The sequence below is a fragment of the Pelophylax lessonae genome (genome assembly GCF_965119305.1).
Source record: "Pelophylax lessonae genome assembly, chromosome: 5".
Classification (NCBI taxonomy): Eukaryota; Metazoa; Chordata; class Amphibia; order Anura; family Ranidae; genus Pelophylax; species Pelophylax lessonae.
This window is the reverse complement of record NC_138772.1, coordinates 227,909,079-227,935,902: the sequence shown is the minus strand read 5'-3', so window position 1 is coordinate 227,935,902 and position 26,824 is coordinate 227,909,079. Positions and strand designations below refer to the sequence as shown.

General features: G+C 43.2%; 1 protein-coding gene across 2 annotated transcripts in view; it reads left to right on the top strand.

Moving 5' to 3' along the window:
- Positions 1–26,824, top strand: part of GLB1 (galactosidase beta 1) — a 149,060-nt gene that overhangs the window by 81,483 nt on the left and 40,753 nt on the right. For both annotated transcript variants that reach the window (XM_082259525.1, XM_082259526.1), the window contains 4 exons: positions 7,025–7,146; positions 7,230–7,270; positions 10,025–10,137; positions 13,744–13,818. In XM_082259525.1, the coding sequence (XP_082115651.1) occupies positions 7,025–7,146; positions 7,230–7,270; positions 10,025–10,137; positions 13,744–13,818 (351 nt within the window). The remainder of the gene's footprint in view (positions 1–7,024; positions 7,147–7,229; positions 7,271–10,024; positions 10,138–13,743; positions 13,819–26,824) is intronic.

Here is a 26,824-nt window from a genome sequence, read left to right as displayed (position 1 = left end):
TCAGTGAAAATTTAGTATTGGGTGAGCTGCCCCTTCCAGGAGATACCTCCATTCCTCAAGTGCAGCTTTAATCGCTAAAAGTTCACGGTCTGCCACATCAAAATTTATTTTCTGCCGGCAAAAATATACGGGAAAAGAAGGCAAGCGGATGCAATAAAGCTTTGGCTCCTTGCCTTTGTGACAACACGGTTCCTACTGCTGTTTCTGAGGCATCTACTTCCAGGACATATGGAAGAGCTGGGTCAGGGTGTCTTAATATAGGTGCAGAAGTAAATAGTCTTTTTAGGCTTTGAAAGGCAGACTGTGCCTCAAGTGTCCAGCGGTACCGGTTGCTGTGCCTGGTCAGTTGTGTGATGGGGGAGATGATGGCTGGAAATCCTTTGATAAATTTCCGATAAAAATTTGCGAACCCTACAAAGCGCTGTATCCCTTTCTTGTCTGTGGGAGCTGGCCAATCCAAGATGGCAGAGACCTTCTGGGGATCCATCCTTATACCCTCTGTGGAGATTATTAAGCCCAGGAATTGGATACTTTGACGTTCAAACTCACATTTCTCAGGTTTGGCATATAGACCATGCTGTCTGAGTTGGGAAAGTACATTCCTGACGTGACCCCGATGACTCTCTACAGAGGAAGAAAAGATCAGAATGTCATCTAGGTATACAATGTCAAAAAGATCCAAATAGTCCTGTAAAATGTCATTGATAAAGTGTTGGAATGTAGCGAGAGCGTTGCACAGAACGAAGGGCATAACCAGGTATTCAAAATGCCCAAATCGGGTGCGGAAAGCAGTCTTCCACTTGTCACCTTCCCATATGAGGACCAAGTTTTATGCCCCTCGCAGATCCAATTTCGTGAAAATGGTTGCTGCTCTAAGGCTGGCTATACACTATACAATTTTCTTGTTCAACTTTCCTTTAGATTTACCAAAACCATGTAATATAGGGTCAAACCTAAACACTTTCAATTTGTATGCAGTCAGGCAGGCCCTTGCACTACATAGTTTAAGGTAAATCTAAAGGAAATTGAATAAGAAAATTGTATAGTGTATGGCCAGCCTTAGTCTTTGAAAAAGTTCAGAAACCAATGGTAAATGATAAAGGTTCTTGACCGTAATCTTATTAAGTTCACGGTAGTCCACATAGGACAAAGACAAATGATCCTTCTTCTCAACAAAAAAGATGCAAGCCCCGGCAGGAGATGTAGAGGGGCGGATGAAACCCTTCTGACTGTCATCAATGTACTCCTTTAGAGCCACAAGCTCAAGTTCAGTTAGAGGGAAAATCCGCCCAAAGGGCACTTCAGCTCGAGGAAGTAGCTCAATCGGGCAGTCATAAGGTCTGTGGGAAGAAAGAGTCTGTCACCTTTTTGCTGAAAACATCCAGGAAGTCTCGGTATGCTGCAGGTACGGATGAACATATCTCAGAATCGGAGTCCGTACATAACAAAGACAGAGGGTGAGGTTCCTTCAGGCAGTGATGTTGACAGTAGACTGATTCAAACTTGATTCCTTCCGTGGCCCAGTTAATGCAAGGATTGTGTGCCTGTAGCCATGGCATACACGGTATGATGGGAAACAAGGGCGAAGCAATAGCTTCCAAGCGCAACAGTTCCTTGTGGTTAGTGGTTGTAGTTGTGGGTCAGGGAACAGTCTCTTGGGTGACAAGCCCCGATTTGATGAAAGATCCATCAGCCAGGTGGACTGAAAGTCTCTGAGTCTTGGGCAGCAATGGTATCTGATGCTGAGCAGCAAATGACAGATCAATAAAGCAGCTGCAGGCCCCCGAATCAATTATGGCTGATACCTGGATAGCTCTTCCTGGAAGCTGTAATGAAATGGGAAGAGCTAGGTGAGTAGAGTCTCTTGACAGGAGTGGCTGGTTAATAGAAGAAATGGACAGACACTAATGGAGTTTGGCAGGACAGGCCCTCACATAATGACCTGGTTCCCCACAGTAGAAGCATAAATTATTCTGGTGACGGTGCAGACGTTATTCAGGTGAAAGTGAGGGACGAAGCAGACCAAGTTGCATGGGTTCAGTAGCGTCAGAGGTGGATGCTGTTGGGACTAGAGAAGCTGGGCCCGGTGTGCTGACCATTCGTGGTAACATCCATACAGGGCGAGACAGGCTGGTAGATCTCTCAGACCTGCACTCCCTCAGTCGGCGATCAATTTGAATGGCTAAGTTGATTAGAGCTTCCAGAGAGTTCGGAACTCCAACTCGGGCCAACTCCTCTTTCAAGGGTTCTGAGAGCCTTAAATGGAACTGATAAAGGAGGGCAGCATCATTCCAGTTGGTATCAGCACTCCAATGCCTAAAGTCCGTTACATAGTCCTCGGCCGCTCTGCGGCCTTGTTGGAGCGCATGGAGAGCTGTCTCTGCAGTAGTGGTTAGCTGTGGATCCTCATAGAGCTGTGCCATAGCATCCAGGAATGTAGATAGGGTCGATAGCACAGAGTTATTTTGTTCCAGTAAGTGATGGGCCCATGACTGGGATTCACCTAGCAGCAAGGAGATGACAAATCCCACCTTAGTGGATTCAAGTGAATAGCTGTGAAGTTGTTGTGCAAAATAAAGTTCACAGCCATTACGGAATGACCTGAATTTGCTGCGGTCTCCTGAAAATCTTTTAGGGATAGAAACTCTTGGTTCAGATGGTAGCATCACAACAGCGGATGCTGCGGGTACCTCAGCGTGAGTGGTTGATGAAGAAGCAGTACCAGGAGAAGCAGATGTTGACAAAGCCTGGACACATTCCTCAAGTCGTGTGTGTAACCCTCCTGCAGGCTTTTGATGGCTTGTATGAGAGCTGCCAGATGTTGGCACAGTTCATCCATGGGAGAGGTTCCTCGTTCAGGCTCAGACATGGCTGTCTTGTACTGTCACGTACCTGGTAGAAGAGCCTGATATGATGAGGAAGGCCTCTCTTACACCTCTGACTCGGGGCCCCTGATAGAGCAGACAGGTTGCACAGGAGTGCAGAGTGGCACGAGTGCCTATTAGTCTTGATAGTAGCTTAGCCAGATGAACTGTCAGGATCAAGCAGGGGAAGACCGTCAGTGGGCCGAAGTGGAGCAGGAATGCCGGATGGACACCACTGAGCAGGAGACAGGAGCAGGCCGAGTCTGTCAGTAGGTTGCAGCGGAGCAGGAATGCCGGGTGGACACCAGTGGAAAGTAGGCAGAGACAGCAGCAGGCAGTCCAGCAGGGTAGTAGGCAGGAACAGGGTCAGGCAAACCAGGTCATACACTGGCAGATGGATCGGGTGCAGATGTAGAGGCAGAAGCGTGGTCAAAGACAAGCTGGGGTCAATGCAGGCAAAGTTCAGGAGAAGTCAAGGCAAGCCAGGTCGGTAACAGTAGGCAGATGCAGGTTTAAATCGGAAATTCATGATATTACGTGGTCTGACCATTCGCCAATATCCATCATTGTGACAGGTTCTGCGCCGAAAACAAGAGCAAGTGGATGGCGAAACAATGTAAATTTGTTTTCCCAGCCTGAACACAGATCTACTATCTCTGCCGCCCTCAGGGAATTTTTCACAATTAATGAAATCTCGGACCCCTTCACACTGTGGAATACACATAAAGTGTATATCAGAGGCTTAATCCTACAGATGAGCGCTAAGATCAAAAGGCAAAGAGCACAGCAGCGTAATGACCTACTTCATACTATACATGAACTAGAACCGGCCAACAAACTCTCAACAGCCCAGTGCCTTCGGGACCAACTATTTCAAGCCTGGCATGACCTCCGATCCCTCTTGCTCTATTAGCATGATTAGTCCCTTAGGGAATTAAAGGCTAATTCATACCGGTATGGCAATCAAGCCAGAAAATTATTAGCTGCCCAGATCAAAGAAAACATTTCTAAACCAAAAATCCTGTATCTCATTACCCTACTACAAGACAAAAGGTATTTAACCCCAAAGATATTGTGAGTTGTGAGTATTATAGCTCATTCTATAACTTACAATCAAGATACCTCTACCACCCAACCAACCTCAGATTCTATACATTTTTAAAATCCATTTCTCTCCCTACCTCAACAAACAGATTTGTGATCTCTTAACACCCCCTTCACTCTATCTGAAATAGAAACTATTATTAAGAAATCGCCACACAATAAATCTCCAGGACCCGTTGGGTATTCCTTGGAGTATTATCAATCTTACGGCCCCATCCTCCCCTGCTACTGGTCTTTAATGCTGCTGTGGTCCAAGTCTCCTTTCCATTCGAAATGCTGTCTGCTACTATAATTACACTGCCTAAACCTAGAGTACCACAGAATTTCAGACCAATATCTTTATTAAATGTGGATATCAAAGTGTATGCTAAACTGTTATCAAATAGATTAGCCAAATTCTTACCGTATCTAGTGAAACATGATCAAGTTGGCTTTGTGCCAGGGTGCCAAGCTCTTGATGCTACTAGGAAGAATGGTCAATCTCATTAACTTGGTGGAGAAACCCAAAAGGCCTTCTCTGCTTCTCTTTGGATGTGGAGAAGGCCTTTGACAGAATACACTGAGGGTACCTATCGAGGGTGTTGGAGAAGTTTTGGCTTGAGGGAGATATACTTTCTGCAATCCTAGCTTTATATTCAAAACGTTCAACATTTTTTTTTGCGGGGGGCATGTTCTCTAGGGAATTCCAAATAACAAATTGTACACAACAAGAGTGCCCCCTTTCACCCTTGATCTTTGCTTTACTTATGGAGCCCTTGACAGAAAAAATAGAACACATCCCAGAATACAGGGAATCTTGGCCAATAACAAACACCATACCATTACATTATTTGCAGATGATGTCATACTATCTCTCTCGGACCCGAGGGTCTCTCTCCCAGCAGTACAAAAGGTTCTTACCCTATTCAACCAAATTTCCTATTACAAAGTAAATGCCTCTAAATCAAATGTAATGGGCCTATCTATAGACAAGCCCACAATACAAATACTACAAAATACCTTGCCATATCAGTGGGCTTTTGACTTTCTACAATATCTGGGCATCAAGCTGACGACCTCTTGCACTAATCTCCTATAAAGCCAATTTTCTTCCTTTGATTTCCACTTTGCAACAGGAGATGTCCCAGTTGAGAAAATGTCTGGTAAACTAGCTGCATACAAAATGCTTTTCTTGCCTAAATTACTTTACTACTTTAGGACACTTCCTATACACATTCCTTCATCTTTCATTCATACTGAAAACCCATTCACAGTTTATCTGGGCTGATGGTGAAGTGCGCTGCCCCCCAGCATGTACTATTTAAACATAGGTCAGCTGTATGTATGGGAGTTCCAAACGTGAAAGACTATTCTATGATATGGCTTCCCTTCTACATCAACTGAAATTTTGATTCTTACCGATTAACGGGAAACATTGGTGTACTCTAGAACAAATCTGGGTGTTTCCAAAGTCCCATGATTCCCTTCTGATAGCAGTTACCATGGCAGGGAAGTCCATCCAAACCATTAGCTCTATTGTATCAGCAGCTCTTCTTGCCTGGAATTACCTACAAAAACACGTAGACTTTTCAAGACCCTACTGTAGTACCTATCCCTCTTGATCTCTATCTCCTCTGATCCTAGACATTTCATTTGCAAAGTGGAAAGAACTAGATATTACCACACTGGGAGACGTCCTAGACAAATGACAACTGCTCCCATTTCAGGCCTTGGTATATAAGTTCTCTTTACCCAAAACCAAATTCTTCACATATGCCAGGTTATCATCCTTTCTATGTCATCACACCCTAACATCTGTGAAAGTACCAAAGAAAGCTTGGTCTTTTTGGCACTCTAAAGACACCAAAGCTAAGGGCATCACCTTTATTCTATAACTTACTACATTCAAAAACCATCTTTGACAAGGCCTCAGCTCTCCTAAATTGGGAGAAAGAACTTAATCAAACCTTTGCCAACCATCAATGGTTGAAAGCTATCTCAAATAATTACCATATTGGCCAAATTTCCTAACAGAGTTACTAATCAATGTTGGAGACAATGCGGACAAATAGGCACATTAGTACAAATGGTGTGGTCCTGCTTGCATCTACGAAGCTTTTGGACCAAAATATTTTAACTGATATCTAAAGTCACAGGAATTCTGAGTAAACCCAATATTGAACAAGCCACCTGAAGTATAAATATCTCAAATATTCCCACCCCTGTGCGACCAATCACAATGCAGATTATAATGGCCGCCAGGTCGGTAATAATGAGGAATTGGAAGTCAAATGTTTTACCTAGTGTAAGTGAAGCTACAAGGCTGGTGGAAGAGATTCATGGATCTGAACAAATTTCATATAGAGATGGCAGTCTTAACAAATTTGAATCTGAGAACCATGGCGGACAAAGATGCATAAAACCTAATTGTCATGAGGATATAGTTTAGTGAATTTAAGGGTTACTGCGATGTTAAGATAAGATAAACAAGCTTGATCACCTAATTGATGTTATTTTTGTTCTTTGGTTCATTCTTTGTTTCACATGTATTATTCATAACGTACACTATACATATTATGGTTCTCTATGTTCCTTTCAATGCCATATCTATTGCAAATTTGTTCATATTCCAAGCTTTAATCTATATGCTCTCCTGATTTGATGACTTATGTTAAATATTTCCAGGTCTGACCAGACTGGATGCTACTAATGCTCTAAATTTGTTCTACCATTATACCTACTGGAGAATTTAAAATCTTTATCTCTTGTATTCAGAGGTTTATGTATGAGATTACTGCTTTTTCCTTATTGTATTTGAAGCTAAAATCCAATAAAAACTACTTTGAAAAAAATTAAAAATAAAAATATTAGGTATGATACCAACACCTGCATGTCCATGTAGTATGTTTTCTTCTCTAAAATTAGGGAAAGTAATTTTGGATGTGTGTAACAGATACAAACAATAGGAGACTTCCAAATTCAAAAAAAAAAAAAAGGAAGTCTATATATTTATAGTGTTTTGCTGTGTTGATTAGCTTGCGAATCCTTTCATTTATTTTTTTTCTTCTGTTTTACAGGTAAATTCTGAATTTTATACTGGCTGGCTGGATCACTGGGGAGAACCACATTCTGTTGTAGCAACAGATCGCATAGTCAAAACATTAGTTGAAATTCTTGATCATGGAGCAAATGTCAATATGTGAGTTGGACTAATAAAGGACGATCACTGATGTACACTACAGTATATTTGAAATTTTAAACATTTTCTTCTTTGTCCATCAGGTATATGTTTATAGGTGGAACCAATTTTGGCTACTGGAATGGTAAAACCTTTTAAAAAAAATTGTGTTAAAATATTTGTCTTGTTTTGGGATCATAAAGCAAGTGCTTGAATTGTTCTATAACAGTTGAAATAGTTGAAAATTGTAAATGTCGGGTAATGGAAGAGTAATAGGATAGGCAGGTAAACAAACTTTTATATGATTCCTGTCAGTGCACAGTGTTTGGGCCATGCAATTGTTTTTTCTCATGTCATTGTTACATTGAAATCTATTCAATAAATGGAATGGGGCCTTATATTCAGAACATTTTGATTGGCCCAGTTCAGGTACTGTTGAGAAAAGATTTATAGACATTAGCTAGAGAGATGAAAAGTAAGAAACAGGGTAAATAAATCCCCTGTTGTGTTTCTTTTTTTTTTTTTTTTTGCTCTTTTTTGTTTCTAATGTATATTAATTAGCTCACTTTGCATGTTACAGCCTAAGGCCCCATTCACACTCACGAATGGGACTGTTTTCAGTTGGGAGAGACCCAGTGAGGGTTCTCCTGCCATCGGCTGCGTTCTGAAGCTCAATTAAAATAAATCGGAGGCCTACTGCTTTTGGAAGCCGCTCGCATGTAAACTCTCATACAGCCCATTATTCCATCTGTAGGTATCATCTATACCTCAATGAGAAGGACTTTATAGTTTGTTATATGCACTTGACAATAACTTATTTCTTGGCTTAGTTTGATTGAACACCTAATGGGGACGGAAGTGGGCAGGGGAAGCCATTCCCAATGGAAGAAGACAGCGATTATTGCTAGCTGCTATAGCAGCTGCTACCGATAATTGCAAGAGAATCTGACAGGCTGTTTGTACCCAAGTTGATTGATTGATCAACTTGGTACATTCAGCCTGCCCATTAACGGAACTGGCCGGGTTTTGAACCATGTAGAACTGGTCTAAGTCCTAACACACAGCATGCAGTTTTTATTATGTCACATGAGTGAAAATGATATCCAATTGGTTGCTACAGGTTCATGTAATTGATTTGCTCATAACTTTTTTTTTTTTTTTGTAATGTAATTATAATAGGTTTATAAATAGTAAATAAACCTTCAGTATGCAGCCCCCTCTAATACTTGCCTGATCCTAATCCAGCGATATGCACAGGGGCAGCTAACCTCCCAGCTCTCTGCCTCCTCATTGGCTCAGAGACAGCAGCGGGAACCATTGCTTATCCAATTGTTCGTAAAGTACCTTGTTAGGTTTCTGAACTAAATAGGATCTCAACTATGAAGTCCTTTCTGCAGATTATAATGCAATGGGGTTCTTCTGGTTGGATTTGAAATCTTTTGATGGAATATCTTTCTGAAAATAAGATTAGGTTTTTTTTCTCTTTCTTTTTAATTCAGAAACAGTCTATACAGATGAAGCTTTTGATTTTAACTATTTTAACTTTTTTTTTTTTTCTTTCTTATTCTGAATTAAAATGTTCAATTCTACACCAACAATTGGACAACTCCAGCATGGGAGCATGTCCATGCATATGGATTACAAACAAAAAAAATTATAAATATATCCTCTGTATTTCCTTTAAAACAAATTAAAGAGTTTAAGCAGAAAATGGGTCAGAGCATGAGAACTCTACATATTAAATGCACAGGACAGACATTCCAGGCTCCCAATCCAGAAACAAAATACCACAAGTAAGGAATTATCAAGATCATATGGGTATAATAATTAAATTTAGTTATAGATGGAAACAAAAGGAAAAATGGAAAGAATCTGAGAGGGAAGCAGTAAGAGAACGGGAGAAAAAAAAGGGGGGGGGGTGGAAATTCCAGACACAAGCTGAAAAAGACGTTGCGTCCAACCCTTAACTGAGGGTGAGTCACAGCAGCACCTGGGGTGCAGGATCTGCATTTAATTTGGGGAAGACCATAGAGACTGATGTCTGTTGAAAGCGTAAAATTGGTGCATTAGAACCAAGGTTTGCAAAACTGGTGTTCTTTTTTTGTGGATCATCAATTTCTCCATTATATCAATTGAATGAATCTTGTTTAGGTTGTAGGTTGCTTCCAATACAGAGGGATGAAGGTGTGCATTATGCTTGCCTGACTGATTTTACCTTTTTAATATCCTGAGCTTCAATTGACTTTCCCCAAACCTTTTTTACATTCTGTTTATTTTCTGCACATTGCTCCTAATTATGGACAGTGTCTTCCAGTTTACTTATAATAGCACACCTCATTCTGTAATCTGCAAGGTAAATTACACAAACACATAAACATACCCGTAGGTGTGCTTTATGAAGAACTACTTAATACATCTTTTCTTTGTTGACATGTACGTAAAGTCTGTTTTTTTTTTATAGTTTTGTACACCTTGTAAGCACCCCCTATTAAGGTTATTTATTACAACAATTTGCCACTGGCTAAAATCAAGTGTAATATTTGTTCTAATCAGTGTCAAATACTTTCCACTGTTATTCAGGCTGGCTGTATAGTGCTCTTCCTGGTATGATGAGGGGGGTCCTAAGGGCCCTTCCTGTGGGATGAAACCTGAAATAAGCACTACCTGGGTGAGGTGGGGTTTGGCAGTTGGATCCAAGGAATGAAGTGCCTCCTGATTTGAGCATAGCTACCTCAACGGGTTGAGAAGGCAGATAGCTGACTGTGTTGATTGCCCCCTAGGAGTGGCGACCAGGGGGTGCTCTTCATATTGCTATGGGTTTAGGACCATACTGTGAGAATGCGCACTAGCATCTACCCAGTTTTTTTGGTGTTTACGTTCACTGCTTTATTACTTATAGGAGCAAACACGCCATATGAACCTCAGCCCACAAGCTACGATTATGATGCACCATTAACTGAAGCTGGAGATCTGACCGATAAATATTTTGCCATTCGAGAGGTTATAAAAAAGGTATTTTTGGGGTTTTATGGTAATGTCTTTGTTATTGGCTCCATTTGTTTTATTTAAAACATCTTCTTTAAGCAATGAGTAGAATTATCATTCCTCAATTTGCGTGTCAAATTCTCTTGCATGTCTTTTGCTGGTAAAGCCTGTAAGCCTAAAATTTTATTTTTTTACTATTCTCTGATCTCTGTTCTCTTTTAAGGTAATTCCTTTTCTTTTAATAAGAAATATGCTTTATTTAACCACTTTAATGCAGGGCAATTTAACCCCCTTCCTGCCCAGGCCAATTTTCACTTTTTAGCGCTGTTGCATTTTGAATGACAATTGCGTGGTCATGCAACACTGTACCTAAACCAAATTTATATCATTTCCCCCCCACAAATAGAGCTTTCTTTTTGTGGTATTTGATCACCACAAGGTTTTTTTATTTTTTGCTAAACAAATAAAAAAAAAAAAGACCGAAAAGTTGGAAAAAAAAAGTTTTTTTGTTTTGTTATACAATTTTGTAAATAAATGTTTTTTCCTGCACTGATGGGGTGGCACTGATGGGGTGGCACTGATGGGGCGGCACTGATGGGGCGGCACTGATGGGGCGGCACTGATGGGGCGGCACTGATGGGGTGGCACTGATTGGTAGCACTGATAGGCGGCACTGATAGGCGGCACTGCTGGGCAATAATGGGCACTGGTGGGCGGCACTGATAGATGGCAATGATGGGCACTGGTGGGCAGCACTGATGTGGAGGGCACTGGTGGGCAGCACTGATGGGGAGGGCAATGGGGGGCTCTGAGCCCTGATTGCCATCCCTGGTAGCCATAGTGGGCATCCCTGGGGTCATGGGTGGGCATCCCTGGGGTCTTGGGTGGGCATTCCTGGTGGTTCTAGTGGCACCCCCCCCCCGAGGGTCTGCACTGGTAATTAATGATCTGATTACCAGTGCCGACCCACCCCTGTCAGGAGAGCCGCAGATCGACGCTTCTTTACTCGTACTGAGGAAAGCCGATCAACGGCTCTTCCTGTTCACTATGTGACCAGCCATGATTGGACAGGCTCTTTACCGAGATCGGTGACGCGGGGAGTCAGACTCCGATCGCCGCGGGGCGCGCAGAGCGCAGTATCCTGCCGCCGTCATATGACGTCCCTTAGGATAATGCAACCACATTCCCGCCGTCAAACGCCTATAGGGTGGGAAGTGGGTAACAAAACCGTGTCTGTGCTAAATATAGAACAAGCTGACATAACCTTTTTCGCCATAGAAAGTCCCAATAACCTTTTTCGCCATAGAAAGTCCCAAGAACAAAGTAAGAGTTTAGATGTGCCACCCTCCTCTCACAAAACCATCCTTTCCATTGGTTTTCGGTTTCCTACATTACATTGTTGGATGTAGACTAGACATATCTGACTTGGGGACTTCAGAAACCAGGCAGGAGATGATTTTTCTTAAGCTACTGCTGTGTATAGACACTTCTATTACTATTTTTTTACTGACGTGTTTACTTTAAACTCAATGTTTAAATGCATTAAAGTACAGTAACCCATAACATTTATATCTGTTTTATTGGTCTGCAGCAGTTATAAGATAAAATCCGATAAGATTGAACTTAGTGGCAAAGGATGGTCAGATCACCAGGCACTGTCTAACCACGCCTAGGCACTCCGGACCCTTCGTGGATCCACGAACAGGGTAGGAAAAACATACAGTGGGGCGCACAAGTATTTGATACACTGCCGATTTTGCAGATTTTCCTACTTACAAAGCCTGTAGAGGTCTGTAATTTGTATCATAGGTACTCTTCAACTGCAAAAGACGGAATCTAAAACAAAAATCCAGACAATCACATTGTATGATTTTTGAGTAATTAATTTGCATTTTATTGCATGACATAAGTATTTGATGCATCAGAAAAGCAGGATTTAATATTTGGTACAGAAACTTTTGTTTGCAATTACAGAGATCATATGTTTCCTGTAGTTCTTGACCAGGTTTGCACACACTGCAGCAGGAATTTTGGCCCACTCCTCCCATACAGAGCTTCTCCAGATCCTTCAGGTCGCTGGGCAATACGGACTTTCAGCTCCCTCCAAAGATTTTCTTTTGGGTTCAGGTCTGGAGACTAGCTATGCCACTCCAGGACCTTGAGATGCTTCTTACAGAGCCACTCCTTTGTTGCCCTGGCTGTGTGTTTCAGGTCGTTGTCATGCTGGAAGACCCAACCACGACCCATCTTCAATGCTCTTACTGAGGAAAGGAGGTTGTTGGCCAAGATCTCGCGATACATGGCCCCATCCATCCTCCCCTCAATACGATGCAGTCGTCCTGTCCCCTTTGCAGAAAAGCATCCCCAAAGAATGATGTTTCCACCTCCATGCTTCACAGGTTGGGATGATGTTCTTGGGGTTGTACTCATCCTTCTTCTTCCAAAGACGGCGAGTAGAGTTTAGACCAAAAAGCTCTATTTTTGTCTCATCAGACCACATGACCTTCTCCCATTCCTCCTCTGGATCATCCAGATGGTCATTGGCAAACTTCAGACGGGCCTGGACATGCACTGGCTTGAGCAGGGGGACCTTGCGTGTGCTGCGGGATTTTAATCCATGACGGCGTAGTGTGTTACTAATGGTTTTATTTGAGTCTGTGGTCCCAGCTCTCTTCAGATCATTGACCAGGTTCTGCCGTGTAGTTCTGGGCTGATCCCTCACCTTCCTCATGATTATTGATGCCCCACGAGGTGAGATCTCGCATGGAGCCCCAGACCGAGGGAGATTGACCGTCCTCTTAAACTTCTTCCATTTTATAATAATTGCGCCAACAGTTGTTACCTTCTCACCAAGCTGCTTGCCTATTGTCCTGTAGCCCATCCCAGCCTTGTGCAGATCTGCAACAATTTTTTTCTTGATGTCCTTACACAGCTCTCTGATCTTGGCCATTGTGGAGAGGTTGGAGTCTGTTTGAGTGTGGACAGGTGTCTTTTATACAGGTAACAAGTTCAAACAGGTGCAGTTAATACAGGTAATGAGTGGACAACAAGAGGGCTTCTTAAAGAAAAAATAACAGGTCTGTGAGAGCCGGAATTCTTACTGATTGGTAGGTGATCAAATACTTATGTGATGCAATAAAATGCAAATTAATTATTTAAAAATCATACAATGTTATTTTTCTGGATTTTTGTTTAGATTCCGTCTTTTGCAGTTGAAGAGTACCTATGATAAAAATTACAGACCTCTACATGCTTTGTAAGTAGGAAAACCTGCAAAATCGGCAGTGTATGAAATACTTGTTCGCCCCACTGTACTTGTGGAAGTAAATGGAGGGAACAGGAAATGAAATAGGCAGACAGACACTATCAGGGCCACTTACCTTTTTAAATAGGACAGTACAAATAATAATCTAAACTGCATGACTAGTGGTTGTCCTTTAAAACCAACCAGTGACTTGGGGAAGCAACCATCAATATATTATTGACATGTGACCTGCCTGATAATGGTGGGATTGCGCAAGTTTAATTTCATGTCTGTGGGCAGCAATTGCTACAAGTACTGTGCCCAACTTACTAAATAAGTTGCAGTATAGGTTGCCCTAATTAATCCATGTTTCATTTTATTTCTTTTAGTATAAGAAGATCCCTGAAGGTCCTATTCCACCAACATCACCCAAATTTGCTTATGGAGAAATATATATGGAAAAAGTGAGCATTTTCTTTTTTCATCTTTGACTGTATTACTTTTTGCAAGAAAACCTGTTTATGCATTTTTTTTTATTACATTGTATATTTTTACATCATTTGAGCAGGATTAGACCAATATACCTATGTACAGTATCTCACAAAAGAGAGTACTCCCCTCACATTTTTGTAAATATTTTATTATTTCTTTTCATGTGACAACACTGAAGAAATGACACTTTGCTACAATGTAGTGAGTGTAAAGCTTGTATAACAGTGTACATTTGCTGTCCCCTCAAATCTACTCAAAACACAGCCATTATTGTCGAAACCACTGGCAACAAAAGGGAGTACACCCGTAAGTGAAAATTTCCAAATTGGGCCCAATTAGCCATTTTCCCTTCTCCTGTGACTCGTTAGTGTTACAGGGTCTCAGGTGTGTTAAATTTGGTGTTATCGCTCTCACCCTCTCATACTGGTCACTTGAAGTTCAACATGGCACCTCATGGCAAAGAACTTAAAGGATCTAAAAAAAAGAATTGTTGCTCTACATAAAGATGTCCTAGGATATAAGAAGATTGCCAAGACCCTGAAATTGAGCTGCAACACGGTGGTCAAGACCATACAGCGGTATAACAGGATAGGTTCCACTCAGAACAGGCCTCGCCTTGGTCGACCAAAGATATTGAGTGCACATGCTCAGCGTCATATCCAGAGGTTGTCTTTGGAAAAAAGATGTATAACTGTTGCCAACATTGCTGCAGAAGTTGAAAGGGGGGGGGGGGGGGCAGCCTGTCAATGCTCGGACCATACGCCTCACACTGCATCAATTTGGTCTGCATGGCTATTGTCCCAGAATGAAGCCTCTTCTAAAGATGATGCACAAGAAAGCCCACAAACAGTCTGCTTGTCTTCAGCAAACGAAGGACATGGATTACTGGAACAATGTCCTGTGGTCTGATGAGACCAAGATCAACTTATTTGGTTCAGATGGTGTCGAGCGTGTTTAGCGGCGACCAGGTGAGGAGTACAAAGACAAGTGTGTCTTCCCTACAGTCAAGCATGGTGGTGGGAGTGTCATGGTCTGGGGCTGCATGAGTGCTGCCAACACTAAGGAGCTACAGTTCATTGAGGGAACCATGAATACCAACATGTACTGTGACATACTGAAGCATAGCATGATCCCCCCCTCCTTCAGAGACTGGGCCGCAGGGCAGTATTCCAACATAACGACCCCAAACACACCTGCCTTGCTAAAGAAGCTGATGGTAAAGGTGATGGACTGGCCAAGCATGTCTCCAGATCTAAACCCCATTGAGCATCTGTGGGGCATCCTCAAACTGAAGGTGGAGGAGCGCAAGGTCTCTAACCTCCACCAGCTCCGCAATGTCGTCCTGGAGGAGTGAAAGAGGACTCCAGTGGCAACCTGTGAAGCTCTGGTGAACTCCAACTTCTATAAATCAGGGCAGGTTTATGTATAAAAAAGCATCAGATAAAAACTTATTTAAAATATATCAGCAGAAATATACCATAAGTGCAATCGTGCAAAAAGGTGCAGAGGTGAGTGGCAAATGTGAAGTAATAAAAGCAATATTACAATGATGGAGTTCAATAAATAATAACCAGTAATAAATTTATTACTGGTTATTATTTATTGAACTCCATCATTGTAATATTGCTTTTATTACTTCACATTTGCCACTCACCTCTGCACCTTTTTGCACGATTGCACTTATGGTATATTTCTGCTGATATATTTTAAATAAGTTTTTATCTGATGCTTTTTTATACATAAACCTGCCCTGATTTATATAAGTTTGATATTTGCTACACCAAATTATCTAAACAAATTACGCATAGATCTTACCAGGGGTTTTTGTATAGATCCCCATATAACATCTTACCATCAGTATAGTAAGATCCTATCCCCTAAGCACTCCACCAGGCAGCGCCAATCACTTCCCTTTTTCTTCCAATTTCTTTGAATGCTCCCCTTATAGGGTTGCATTTTTTGAAGTGGGCAGCAGCCAGGTGTGGTGTTAATCCTTACATATATACCCATCCTAAGCGCGGAATTACATCCACCCTTTCTCTGGTGAACTCCAGGCCCAAAGAAGTTAAGGCAGTGCTGGAAAATAATGGTGGCCACACAAAATGTTGACACTTTGGGCCCAATTTGGACTTTTTCACTTAGGGGTGTACTCGCTTTTGTTGCCAGCGGTTTAGACATTAATGGCTGTGTGTTGAGTTATTTTGAGGGGACAGCAAATTTACACTGTTATACAAACTGTACACTCACTACTTTACATTGTAGCAAAGTGTCATTTCTTCAGTGTTGTCACGTGAAAAGATATAATAAAATATTTACTAAAAATGTGAGGGGTGTACTCACTTTGTGAAATACTGTAAGTGTTTCCATTTATTTTTCCTTGTTTAACAATTTTGAACACTTCCTGAAAATGTGGAAAATATCCATATAATGTGCCTAGTTCAATGTGGAGAGCATTATCTGTTTGCAAAATTACATTTTCTATTTGTTAATGACTGTAATATGGAAACAATTTTAATGTCAGTGCTTGGCAAAAAAAAACAGAAAACCCTAGCTGATTTAGTGTAACTTGTTGAAAACTGTTCTTTGCTTATTTATGCTGTGAAATGTCACTTTGGGTCTAGGGATGCCTAGTCGTTGTCAGTGCCCTTAAAGGTACAGATGGGCATGTGCAGCAGGACAACTACCAGTGTACAAACCTTGGTATGACTAGCTGGACATATACAGACTGGGTACCACTACATGGTAGACAGATCAGAACAGTAACCTGGAGCAATAAGATACACATACAAACAGCCAAAGTCAATACAGATAGACAAACCGGATTAGCAGCCGAAACTCATACAGTTGGACAAACCAGACCAGTTGTAGCCCAAACAAATATTGGTATCGGCACTAAAAAAACGATATCGGTCGATCACTATCATAAACAATTGGCATGTGGTGTTCTTCATAAAATACTGTTTTTATAATTTTTCTCCTCTCACCTTCCAGGACGGCAGCACATGAGAGATGAGAGGCTCCACTCTACAGGAAACACAATAAGTTCACAGCTGTTTAAAGGCCCATCCTTCTCCTTGTCCCTCAGTATTTTTTGGGTTTCTCCTACAACGAAACATTTTTTTTTTTTTTTCTGACCAGAAGACCTAGAGAGTCGGATGGTACTCCTGTGAGGCAGGTTCAGGAACGCCGGTGAGGGCCGCACTCTTATCTGCACGCCTTTTGGGCTTCTCACAGGTCAGGTCGCCTCTTGTGACACAGGCAAATCGGACACAGCGTGGTGGTCCCTCCGCTTGTTGCCCCACTCAGGAGCTCAGGTCTCCTCTGGTCCTCCCCTGCAAATAGTGGGCGCCATGCTGTAAAAGGCCGGCTGCATAACATTAGCAGCAATGAGGGAGGACCCAGTACGCTCCAAGCCGCGTTCTGAAACCCAAACTTTTCAGACGCAGAGGAGACACCGGACCCGCATAGCAGCACGAAAGTAACAGGCTCTTCAGCTACTAACAGCCAGAAGGCTTCTAAGAGTGTGAACCCCTGTCTGGACCCACCTCCTGGAGAAGGAGGAGGGAAAGATGGCACAGTTGGCTGCAGGCAAAGCAAATGGGGTTCCAGGTAAGTGCCTTTTCTGAGCTTAGAAGGACAACAGAAGAGGAGAAAGGCTGTCTGATAGCCCCCTAATCTTAAAGTAAGGTGGCATACCAGAAGGTGTGTGTATGCTGCTGCAGTGTGAAGCACACAGCCTAACTTTGCAGTTCCCCAGTCGGGACAGTCACTTGCGAAGGGGTGATTTTTGCTGCTATCCTCCTTGTCATCATGAGGATAGAAAAGCAAGCCCTTTGGCTCTGGTAAAGGGGGAAAACAACAGTGGTGAGTACTTCCCTTTGCCTTGGGAGCTTAACAGCAGTATCCCTTATAGCAGCCAGGTGTTTTTTTTGGGCTTGTCATAGTACCCACTTTTCGCATGGAAACAATGTATTCCATAAGAAGCTTGCTGTATCCAAAATGTTTCATGGCAACACTGGACTTAATAGATGCCTACTTCCACATCCACATTCACCTTGCTTATCAGAAGTTCCTAAGACTGGCAGTGAAACTAGGACCAGAGGTCAAACACTATCAATTTCGGGCACTGCCCTTTGGATTATCCTCAGCCCCCCGTATCTTCACCAAGGTCCTGGGGAAAGCTTTAGCTCCATTGAGACTGAAGTCCATTATGATCACCCCCTACCTGGATGATCTCCTGATAGTGGCGGATTCAGATCACAAACTAAAGTAGGAGCTCCATATAGTTCAGGAGTTCCTTGGATCACTGTGGTAGATGATCAACAAACAGAAATCTTGCCTGACACCCTCCCAGAGGTGACTTATCTCAGATACGAGATCACCTCTCTGGATCAAAGGATTTTTCTCCCAGAACTCAGTTTTAAAAATGTTTCACATGGTAGCTTCTTTACAGACCAGCCAGTGGGTCTCACTCATGGACATAACAAGAGTCATAGGCCTCATGACTTCTTGTTTCCCATCTGTCCCTTGGGCAAGGTACCAGCAACGTCCCCTCCAATGGTTCCTGTTAAAGAACTGGGACAGACTTCCAGATTCTTTAACAGGAACCCACCAGGGTAAAAAGAACCCTATGGTGGTGGAGATCACCTCTTCACTTTACAGAGGGACAAAACTGGGTTGTTCAAATATCTCAAAGAATAACCACAGACGCAAGCTCTTCCGGATGGGGGGCCCATCTCCAGAACCAGTGGGCTCAGGGAGAATGGTCCCAACAGGAAGCTCAAACCTCATCAAATCAGAAAGAGCTCATGGCAGTACAAAAAGCTTTCGAGGTCTTTCAGATGAACATAAAAGGGAGTCATCTGCAGATTCTATCCGACAATATAGCTACAGTGGCGTACCTCAACGAGCAGGGAGGTACACGGAGTAAAGGGTTACAGAGCATAGCCCAGAAAATTTTTCCCTGGGCCGAGCTGAACCTGGCATCCATTTCAGCTATTCATCTGAAGGGGACTCAGAATGTCTTAGCAAACCACCTCAGCCGCCACCTGGTGTGTCGGGACAATTGGTCCCTCAATCCCAAGGACTTTGCAGATATTGCAGCAAAATGGGGCTTTCCAGAAGTGGACCTTTTTGCAGCCCAAACAAACAGCAAAACAAAAGTTTTTTTTTTCCCTGAATCAATGGGATCAGTCCCTGGGGGTGGACGCCTTTGCGAACCCCTAGTCTTTCAATCTCTGCTATGCCTTCCCTCCAGTGAGGCTAATATCAGAAGTCCTCTGGAAATTTCTCCAAGAGGACAAAACTCTGATACTGATAGCTCCCTTTTGGCCCAAAAGGCCATGGTTTTCATGCCTACAGGCCCTAACTTCCAAGCCTCCAATAATCTTGCCCTGGAGACAAGACCTGTTGACTCAGGGTCCGGTGACCCATCCCCACATCAAATCCTTGAACCTTGGTAGCTGAAGAGCAGATACTAAGTTCCCAGGGATTATCAGACAAAGTAATTAAGACCTTGATCAATTGTCGAAAACCTGTCATGAGAGCTACAGTGGGTACGGAAAGTATTCAGACCCCCTTAAATTTTTCACTCTTTGTTATATTGCAGCCATTTGCTAAAATCATTTAAGTTCATTCTTCTTCCTCATGAATGTACACATAGCACCCCATACTGACAGAAAAACACAGAATTGTTGACATTGTTGCAGATTTATTAAAAAAGAAAAACTGAAATATCACATGGTCCTAAGTATTCAGACCCTTTGCTCAGTATTTAGTAGAAGCCCCCTTTTGATCTAATACAGCCAGGAGTCTTTTTGGGAAAGATGCAACAAGTCTTTCACACCTGGATTTGGGGATCCTCTGCCATTCCTCCTTGCAGATCCTCTCCAGTTCTGTCAGGTTGGATGGTAAACGTTGGTGGACAGCCATTTTTAGGTCTCTCCAGAGATGCTCAATTGGGTTTAGGTCAGGGCTCTGGCTGGGTCATTCAAGAACAGTCACGGAGTTGTTGTGAAGCCACTCCTTCGTTATTTTAGCTGTGTTCTTAGGTTTATTGTCTTGTTGGAAGGTAAACCTTCGGCCCAGTCTGAGGTCCAGAGCACTCTGGAGAAGGTTTTTGTCCAGGATATCCCTGTACTTGGCCGCATTCATCTTTCTCTCGATTGCAACCAGTCGTCCTGTCCCTGCAGCTGAAAAACACCCCCACAGCATGATGCTGCCACCACCATGCTTCACTGTTGGGACTGTATTGGACAGGTGATGAGCAGTGCCTGGTTTTCTCCACACATACCGCTTAGAATTAAGACCAAAAAGTTCTATTTTGGTCTCATCAGACCAGAGAATCTAATTTCTCACCATCTTGGAGTCCTTCCGGTGTCTTTTTAGCAAACTCCATGCAGGCTTTCATGTGTCTTACAGGAGGAGAGGCTTCCGTCGGGCCACTCTGCCATAAAGCCCCGACTGGTGGAGGGCTGCAGTGATGGTTGACTTTCTACAACTTTCTCCCATCTCCTGACAGCATCTCTGGAGCTCAGCCACAGTGATCTTTGGGTTCTTCTTTACCTCTCTCACCAAGGCTCTTCTCCCCCGATAGCTCAGTTTGGCTGGACGGCCAGCTCTAGGAAGGGTTCTGGTCGTCCCAAACGTCTTCCATTTGAGGATTATGGAGGCCACTGTGCTCTTAGGAACCTTAAGTGCAGCAGAAATCTTTTTGTAACCTTGGCCAGATCTGTGCCTTGCCACAATTCTGTCTCTGAGCTCTTCAGGCAGTTCCTTTGACCTCATGATTATCATTTGCTCTGACATGCATTGTGATCTGGAAGGTCTTATATAGACAGGTGTGTGGCTTTCCTAATCAAGTCCAATCAGTATAATCAAACACAGCTGGACTCAAATGAAGGTGTAGAACCATCTCAAGGATGATCAGAAGAAATGGAAAGCACCTGAGTTAAATATATGAGTGTCACAGCAAAGGGTCTGAATACTTAGGACCATGTGATATTTCAGTTTTTCTTTTTTAATAAATCTGCAACAATGTCAACAATTCTGTGTTTTTCTGTCAGTATGGGGTGCTATGTGTACATTCATGAGGAAGAAGAATGAACTTAAATGATTTTAGCAAATGGCTGCAATATAACAAAGAGTGAAAAATTTAAGGGGGTCTGAATACTTTCCGTACCCACTGTATATACTCCAAAGTATGGAAAAGGTTTCACTCTTGGATGGTTGAAAAACACAGGCAATCTCCACATGTACCATCTATTTTGGAATTTTTCCAAGAGGGCATCGATAAGGGCCTCTCCCTTAGTACCTTGAAAGTGCAGAATGCTGCCATTAGCATTTTTCTTCAGTACTCCCTATGGGAAAATCCCATTATATCTAGATTCTTCAAGGCTATTGCCTAGGCTAGGCCTCCAGTGGTCAGAACATGTCCAACTTGGAACCTATCTCTGGTCCTTCAGGGTTTGGTAACGGTCCCTTTCAAACCCTTGAAGGAAATAACAGATAGACTACTCACTCACTACAAACTTCATTTTTAGTTGCAGTGACGTCAGCTCGAAGAGTTAGTGAACTGCAGGCCCTCTCAATTAGAGAGCACTTTCTTATGATTTTTGAAGACAGAATAGTGTTAAAAACGGATCCAGGGTTTTTACCTAAGGTAGCTACTTCCTTCCATAGAGCACAGGATATTGTACTACCTACCTTTTTGTAGTTCTTCAAATAATGAAAAGAGAAGAATTTTCGTTTTTTGGATGTCAGAACTCTTCTGACCTACCTGGAGGTGACTAAAACCTTTAGGAAGTGTGATACCCTATTTGTACTGTTTTCTGGTACACATAGGGGTGAAAAAGCTTCAAAAACCACCATAGCTAGGTGGATAAAACAGACTATTACAGAAGCCTATTGAGCAAAGAATGTGGTTCCACCAAATATCAACGCACATTCAGGAAGGGCCTTGTCCACGTCTTGGGCCGAAAGGGCTGGTGCCTCACCAGAGCAAATCTGTAAGGCAGCTACCTGGTCTAACTTTTTGACCTTTGTTAGACATTATCGCCTGGACCTCCTCTCTTCTCAGGAACAGGCATTTGGTCTAAAGGTGCTCCAGGCAGTAGTCCCTCCCTAGACTGGTACGTTTCTGGCTCATTGTCTCATGGGCTGTCCTGGAAGACGACTTGTGAAAAGCGGAGTTAGACTTACCGGTAACTCCTTTTCTAGTAGTCTTCCAGGACAGCTGCATTCATTCCCACCCAGTGTTGTCTTGTATTATGTATGTATGTGTGTGTGTGTATATATATATATATATATATATATATATATATGTATATGTGTGTGTGTGTGTGTGTGTGTATATTTATGTATGTATGTATATATATATATATATATATATATATATATATATATATATGTGTGTGTGTATGTATGTTTTACAGGATGCCCTACGGTTCTCGAGAATACTAAAGGTGAGGAATAGGGCAACGCCTTTTATTTGATTGGAATGTGTTTCCTGTCCTGGTAGGAGGAACCTTAGGTCTCATGGGCTGTCCTGGAAGACTACAGAAAAGGAGTTACCGGTAAGTCTAACTCCGCTTTTTAACGGAAATTGCTCTAAAAATTAGCAGATACAAACAGCAAACTTTACAAAATCCCTGCTAAGATCCTTCTGAATATAAAAGCTAAACCTGTATTGAGTTAATAAATAACAAATATTTGTACATTTTAAACTACGCCTTTTTGAGAAAGTGAAATTCTCAAAGAATCTGGAGGTTTTTCTTTTTCACTTACAGCTTTCAGAGTTTATAACAGACCCCCCCCCCCCAACCAACCAACCAACCAACCATATATTTTCTGAAAGCACATGGCCAGTAGAATAAAAAGAAGGTGCTACTGATTTTAAGGCACCACGATAATTGCGCAAATGTTTATCAATTCAATGTTTTCGCTAAAAATACACTAAAATCATTAATGGTGGATTCATACATGGCAAAATGTACAAAATTCCTACTAAATATAAAAGTTAAAACTGTATCCGGTTAATAAATAACAAATATTTGAACAAATATTTGTACATTTTAAATTGTACCTTTTTGTGAAATGGTGAAGACTGATTGTACACAAAACTAAATGAAAACAATTTACTCTAAAAATCCAGAGGTCACCTACAGCTTTCAGAATTTGAAAAGTCCCCTCAGGCACGGTTCACACTGGTGTAATGCGGGAAACCCTGCAAATCCAGTGCGGGTTCCTACATCGCACCTGAATCGCCAGCAGCTCACACTGCCCTCTGCGAACTGCAGCGGGTGTCAAAACAAAGTTAACCAGAGGATTTGGCTGCTCATAGACCAGGCCCTATTTTGCGATTCGGCACTGCGTGACTTCAACGGACAATTGCGCGGTCGTGCGAGGCTGTACCCAAACTAACTTGATGTTCTTTTTTTCCCCCACAAACAGAGCTTTCTTTTGGTGGTATTTGATCACCTGTGCGATCTTTATTTTTTGCGCTATAAACAAAAAAAGAGAGACAATTTTGAAAAAATAACAATATTTTTCACATTTTTTATATGAAATTCTCGAACAAAATGTAAAAATCAAAATTTTTTAACATTTTAGGCCAATTTGTTTTCTGCTACATGTTTTTGGTAAAAAAAAAATCGCAATAAGCATATTTTGATTGGTTTGCACAAAAGTTATTGCATTTACTAACTACGGGAAAGATTTATGTCATTTTTATTATTTTTTATTTTTTTTTTTTACTATAATGGCGGCGATCTGCGTTTTTTTTTTTTTTGCGGGACTGCGACATTGCGATGGGCAGATCGAACCCCTAACTGACATTTTTGACACTTTTGGGGGTACCAGTGACATTACTACAGTAATCAGTGCTAAAAATATGCACTGTTACTGTAAAAATGGCACTGGCAGGGAAGGGGTTAAATGTACTGGTGATCAAGGGGTTAAATGTGTCCCTAGAGGCGTGATTCTAACTGTCAGGGGGCGTGGCTTGTGGAGTAATCACCGAGACCTGTGATCCTATATAGCAGGATTACATAGCCTCTGTGAATACTTCCGTGAAAATGACAGAAGGCTGTGTTTACATCAGCCTTCTGTCTTTCTCCCTCAGCTGCGGGAGATTGCGAGTGGCCGGCGGCCATCGGAGCTGCCGGTCATACACGGTGGCTCCCCGGCTGACAATGGGGACGGGAGCGCGACGGCGGCGGCGCGCGTTTGGCCTCTAGAGTCTCCTGAGTGAGCGGCGTAGTACTACGTCACTTTGCTCAGGAGCGGCTGCCTGCCGCAGTAAAACTGTGGCGGGTGGTCGTTAAGTGGTTAATGACACCCCCCCAGATCGGTTCAGTTTGCAGATTACAGTTTGAACTGTGATTTCGGACAAGAATCGAATTGCATGGGTGTGAACATCCATGCGATCTGATTCTGGTGTGAACAAAAAAGGGTCCTGCACGAGTTTGGTCTGAATGCGATGCAAATTCATCCATACAGTTTGTATGGCTGAATTCTCATTGCGCAGACATTACATGTTATCTGCACAGCAATATGGTGCGAATCACATGTGATGTCTGACATCGCACCAGTGTGAACTGGCCCTCAAACCAGACATTTTCTGAAAGCACTTCACCTGTAGAATAAAATGTCCTACTGATTTTTTTTTGGGCAACGCAATAATTGCACAAATGTTAATTTTTTCGCTATTTTCACTAAAAAATACACTAAAATAATCAATAGTGCACATAAACACAACATAACTTGCAAAATTCCTGCTAAATTACTACTAAATCATTGTTCCCATGTGTCATACTAAAGTGTACGCCCATGGAGGACCATGTTACCTGCACAGGGATGCCTAAGTGTTCTGTGCATCCCTGTACAGGCAGTCCCTTTTATGCAAGTTGCGATGCTACGGCTGCACAGGCATTGCTGCTGTTCCCAATCTCATATCGGTGTGAGTGCACGACCCCAAACGCAGACACTGTGAGCTCAGGGACATGCACGCGAACCTACATGGGTGTCAAATTGGGAGTGATGGCTCTGTTTGTGCAGTTGCTACATCCCAAATGACATCAATGGGACTGCCTGAACAGGGATGCACGAAACACCTGTGCATCCCTGTAAAGGTACACTGTGTATGCCCGGTGTGAACATGGCCTTTTGCCGCTTTCATACAAACAGACCGGGTCTACCTTTCCGTTTTTCAAGGGGGCCTAATCGGACCACCCATTGTTTTCTATGGAGAGGCTGATGTAAATGGATATGTGTCAGTTTACACCCGCCTGCATCCGATCCGGTCTGGTCCACTAAAAGCAGACAGATGGGGATTCCATTCCCCATCCATCTTGCAGATCTGATCGGACGGAAAGGGACAGGTGGCCCTTTTCCATCCGACTGTCCCATAGAGAAAAGCGGGCTGTGTCCGTGTCCTTTCTACATCAGCGGAGCGGACGTGTACCTGTCATCCACCTGCTCAGCGGGGATCAGCAGAGAGATCCCACACTGAGCAGGCTGATTTGCTTGACAGAGTGCGCTCCATGTTTTGTTTTTTGTGTTATATATTTTTTTACTTTTTAAATTTTTTTACAAGTATGTATCTGTTTTTCTCTATCGCTCATTGACAGACGTAGTCTTCTTGATTCTCAAGAGCTGGGTTATGTTGTCTCCGCAGGAGTAGGACTAGGCAGAATGACAAAACGTTCTGGCTCCACCCTAGGGGGCAGTCCCTGAGGGTATATCCTCCCTCTCTCTGCTACAGGGAATCAGTTTTTTTCTGTCTAGTCAGGAGTAAGGACCTAAGTTCCTTGCTGGGATCTTTTGGTCCTGGCAAGACTTTTTTTCTTTAAGAAAAAGACATTTTTTAGGTAGTTTTTCTCCAGTGTTTTTTTCCTGTGAGATCTTCAAGCAAAAATGCCGGACTGGGCGACACTTGTGGTCACCCCAGCCGGCCTACGAGCGCGTGCAGACCATGGCATTGCGCTTGGTCGGCCGCGACATATTCAAGTAAGTATGCGGGGCCGTGGAGGGGCGTGGCTTACCGGCTCATGTAGAAGGACGTGTTTCTCCTCGGCTCCGATATCCTGCTACTGTATCATCCTGTTAGTGGACCCTCACCCACCGGAAACATCGCCCGAGTGCTCCGCAGTCGTGTCTGCCTTTCCGAGGCACCGTCCACAGCGTCCCGGACCGCATCGGTGGCCATGACGAGGCAGAAGGAGGGGAGCCTGCCGGCGCCCAAACAAATCCAACATGGCGGCGCCACGCTGCCACAGCGGGCGGGCAAGGACAAGGTGCCTGCGGCGCTCTCTAGACTGGAGCAGTTCGCTCATGTCCCGGCATCACAGAGAGCGCAGCATCAGCAGACCGCAGCTTCGACGAGCAAGCAACCCGGCCACTCTCCTGCACCGCAGCTGCCTTCTCCCGGGAGGGATGATGCAGCCATGGCTTCCACTGCCGGCACAGTGAGTACTCCTGCGGGGCTCCGGAGGGAGGATGATATCCCTGGGGACTCTGACCCACCTGCCCCCACTATTCAAGATGTGCTAACGGCTGTGCACACCTATGGTGCATCCCTTGCTGACCTGACTGTGGAGGTGAAAAGTATGAAAGAGGGACTGTTACACATGCGGCAGGATATGCAAAAAATCAGGGAGCGGGCCACGGCCTTGGAAGGCAGGGTTAGTGTGGTGGAGGATGAAATGCAACCCCTTATGCAAGATGTCAGAATGAACTCCTCTGGGGTCTCTGAGGCTATGGCCAGGCTGGAGGACATGGAAAACCGGCTGCGCCGCAGTAACCTTCGCTTGGTGGGCATACCAGAAAAGGCAGAGGGCAAAACGCCAGTGGAGTTCATAGAGCAATGGCTACTAACAACCTTTGGAAAGGATAGCCTTTCTCCTTTCTTTTCGGTGGAGAGGGCACATAGGGTGCCGTTCAGGGCTCCACCACCAGGGGCCCCTGACCGCCCATTTCTAC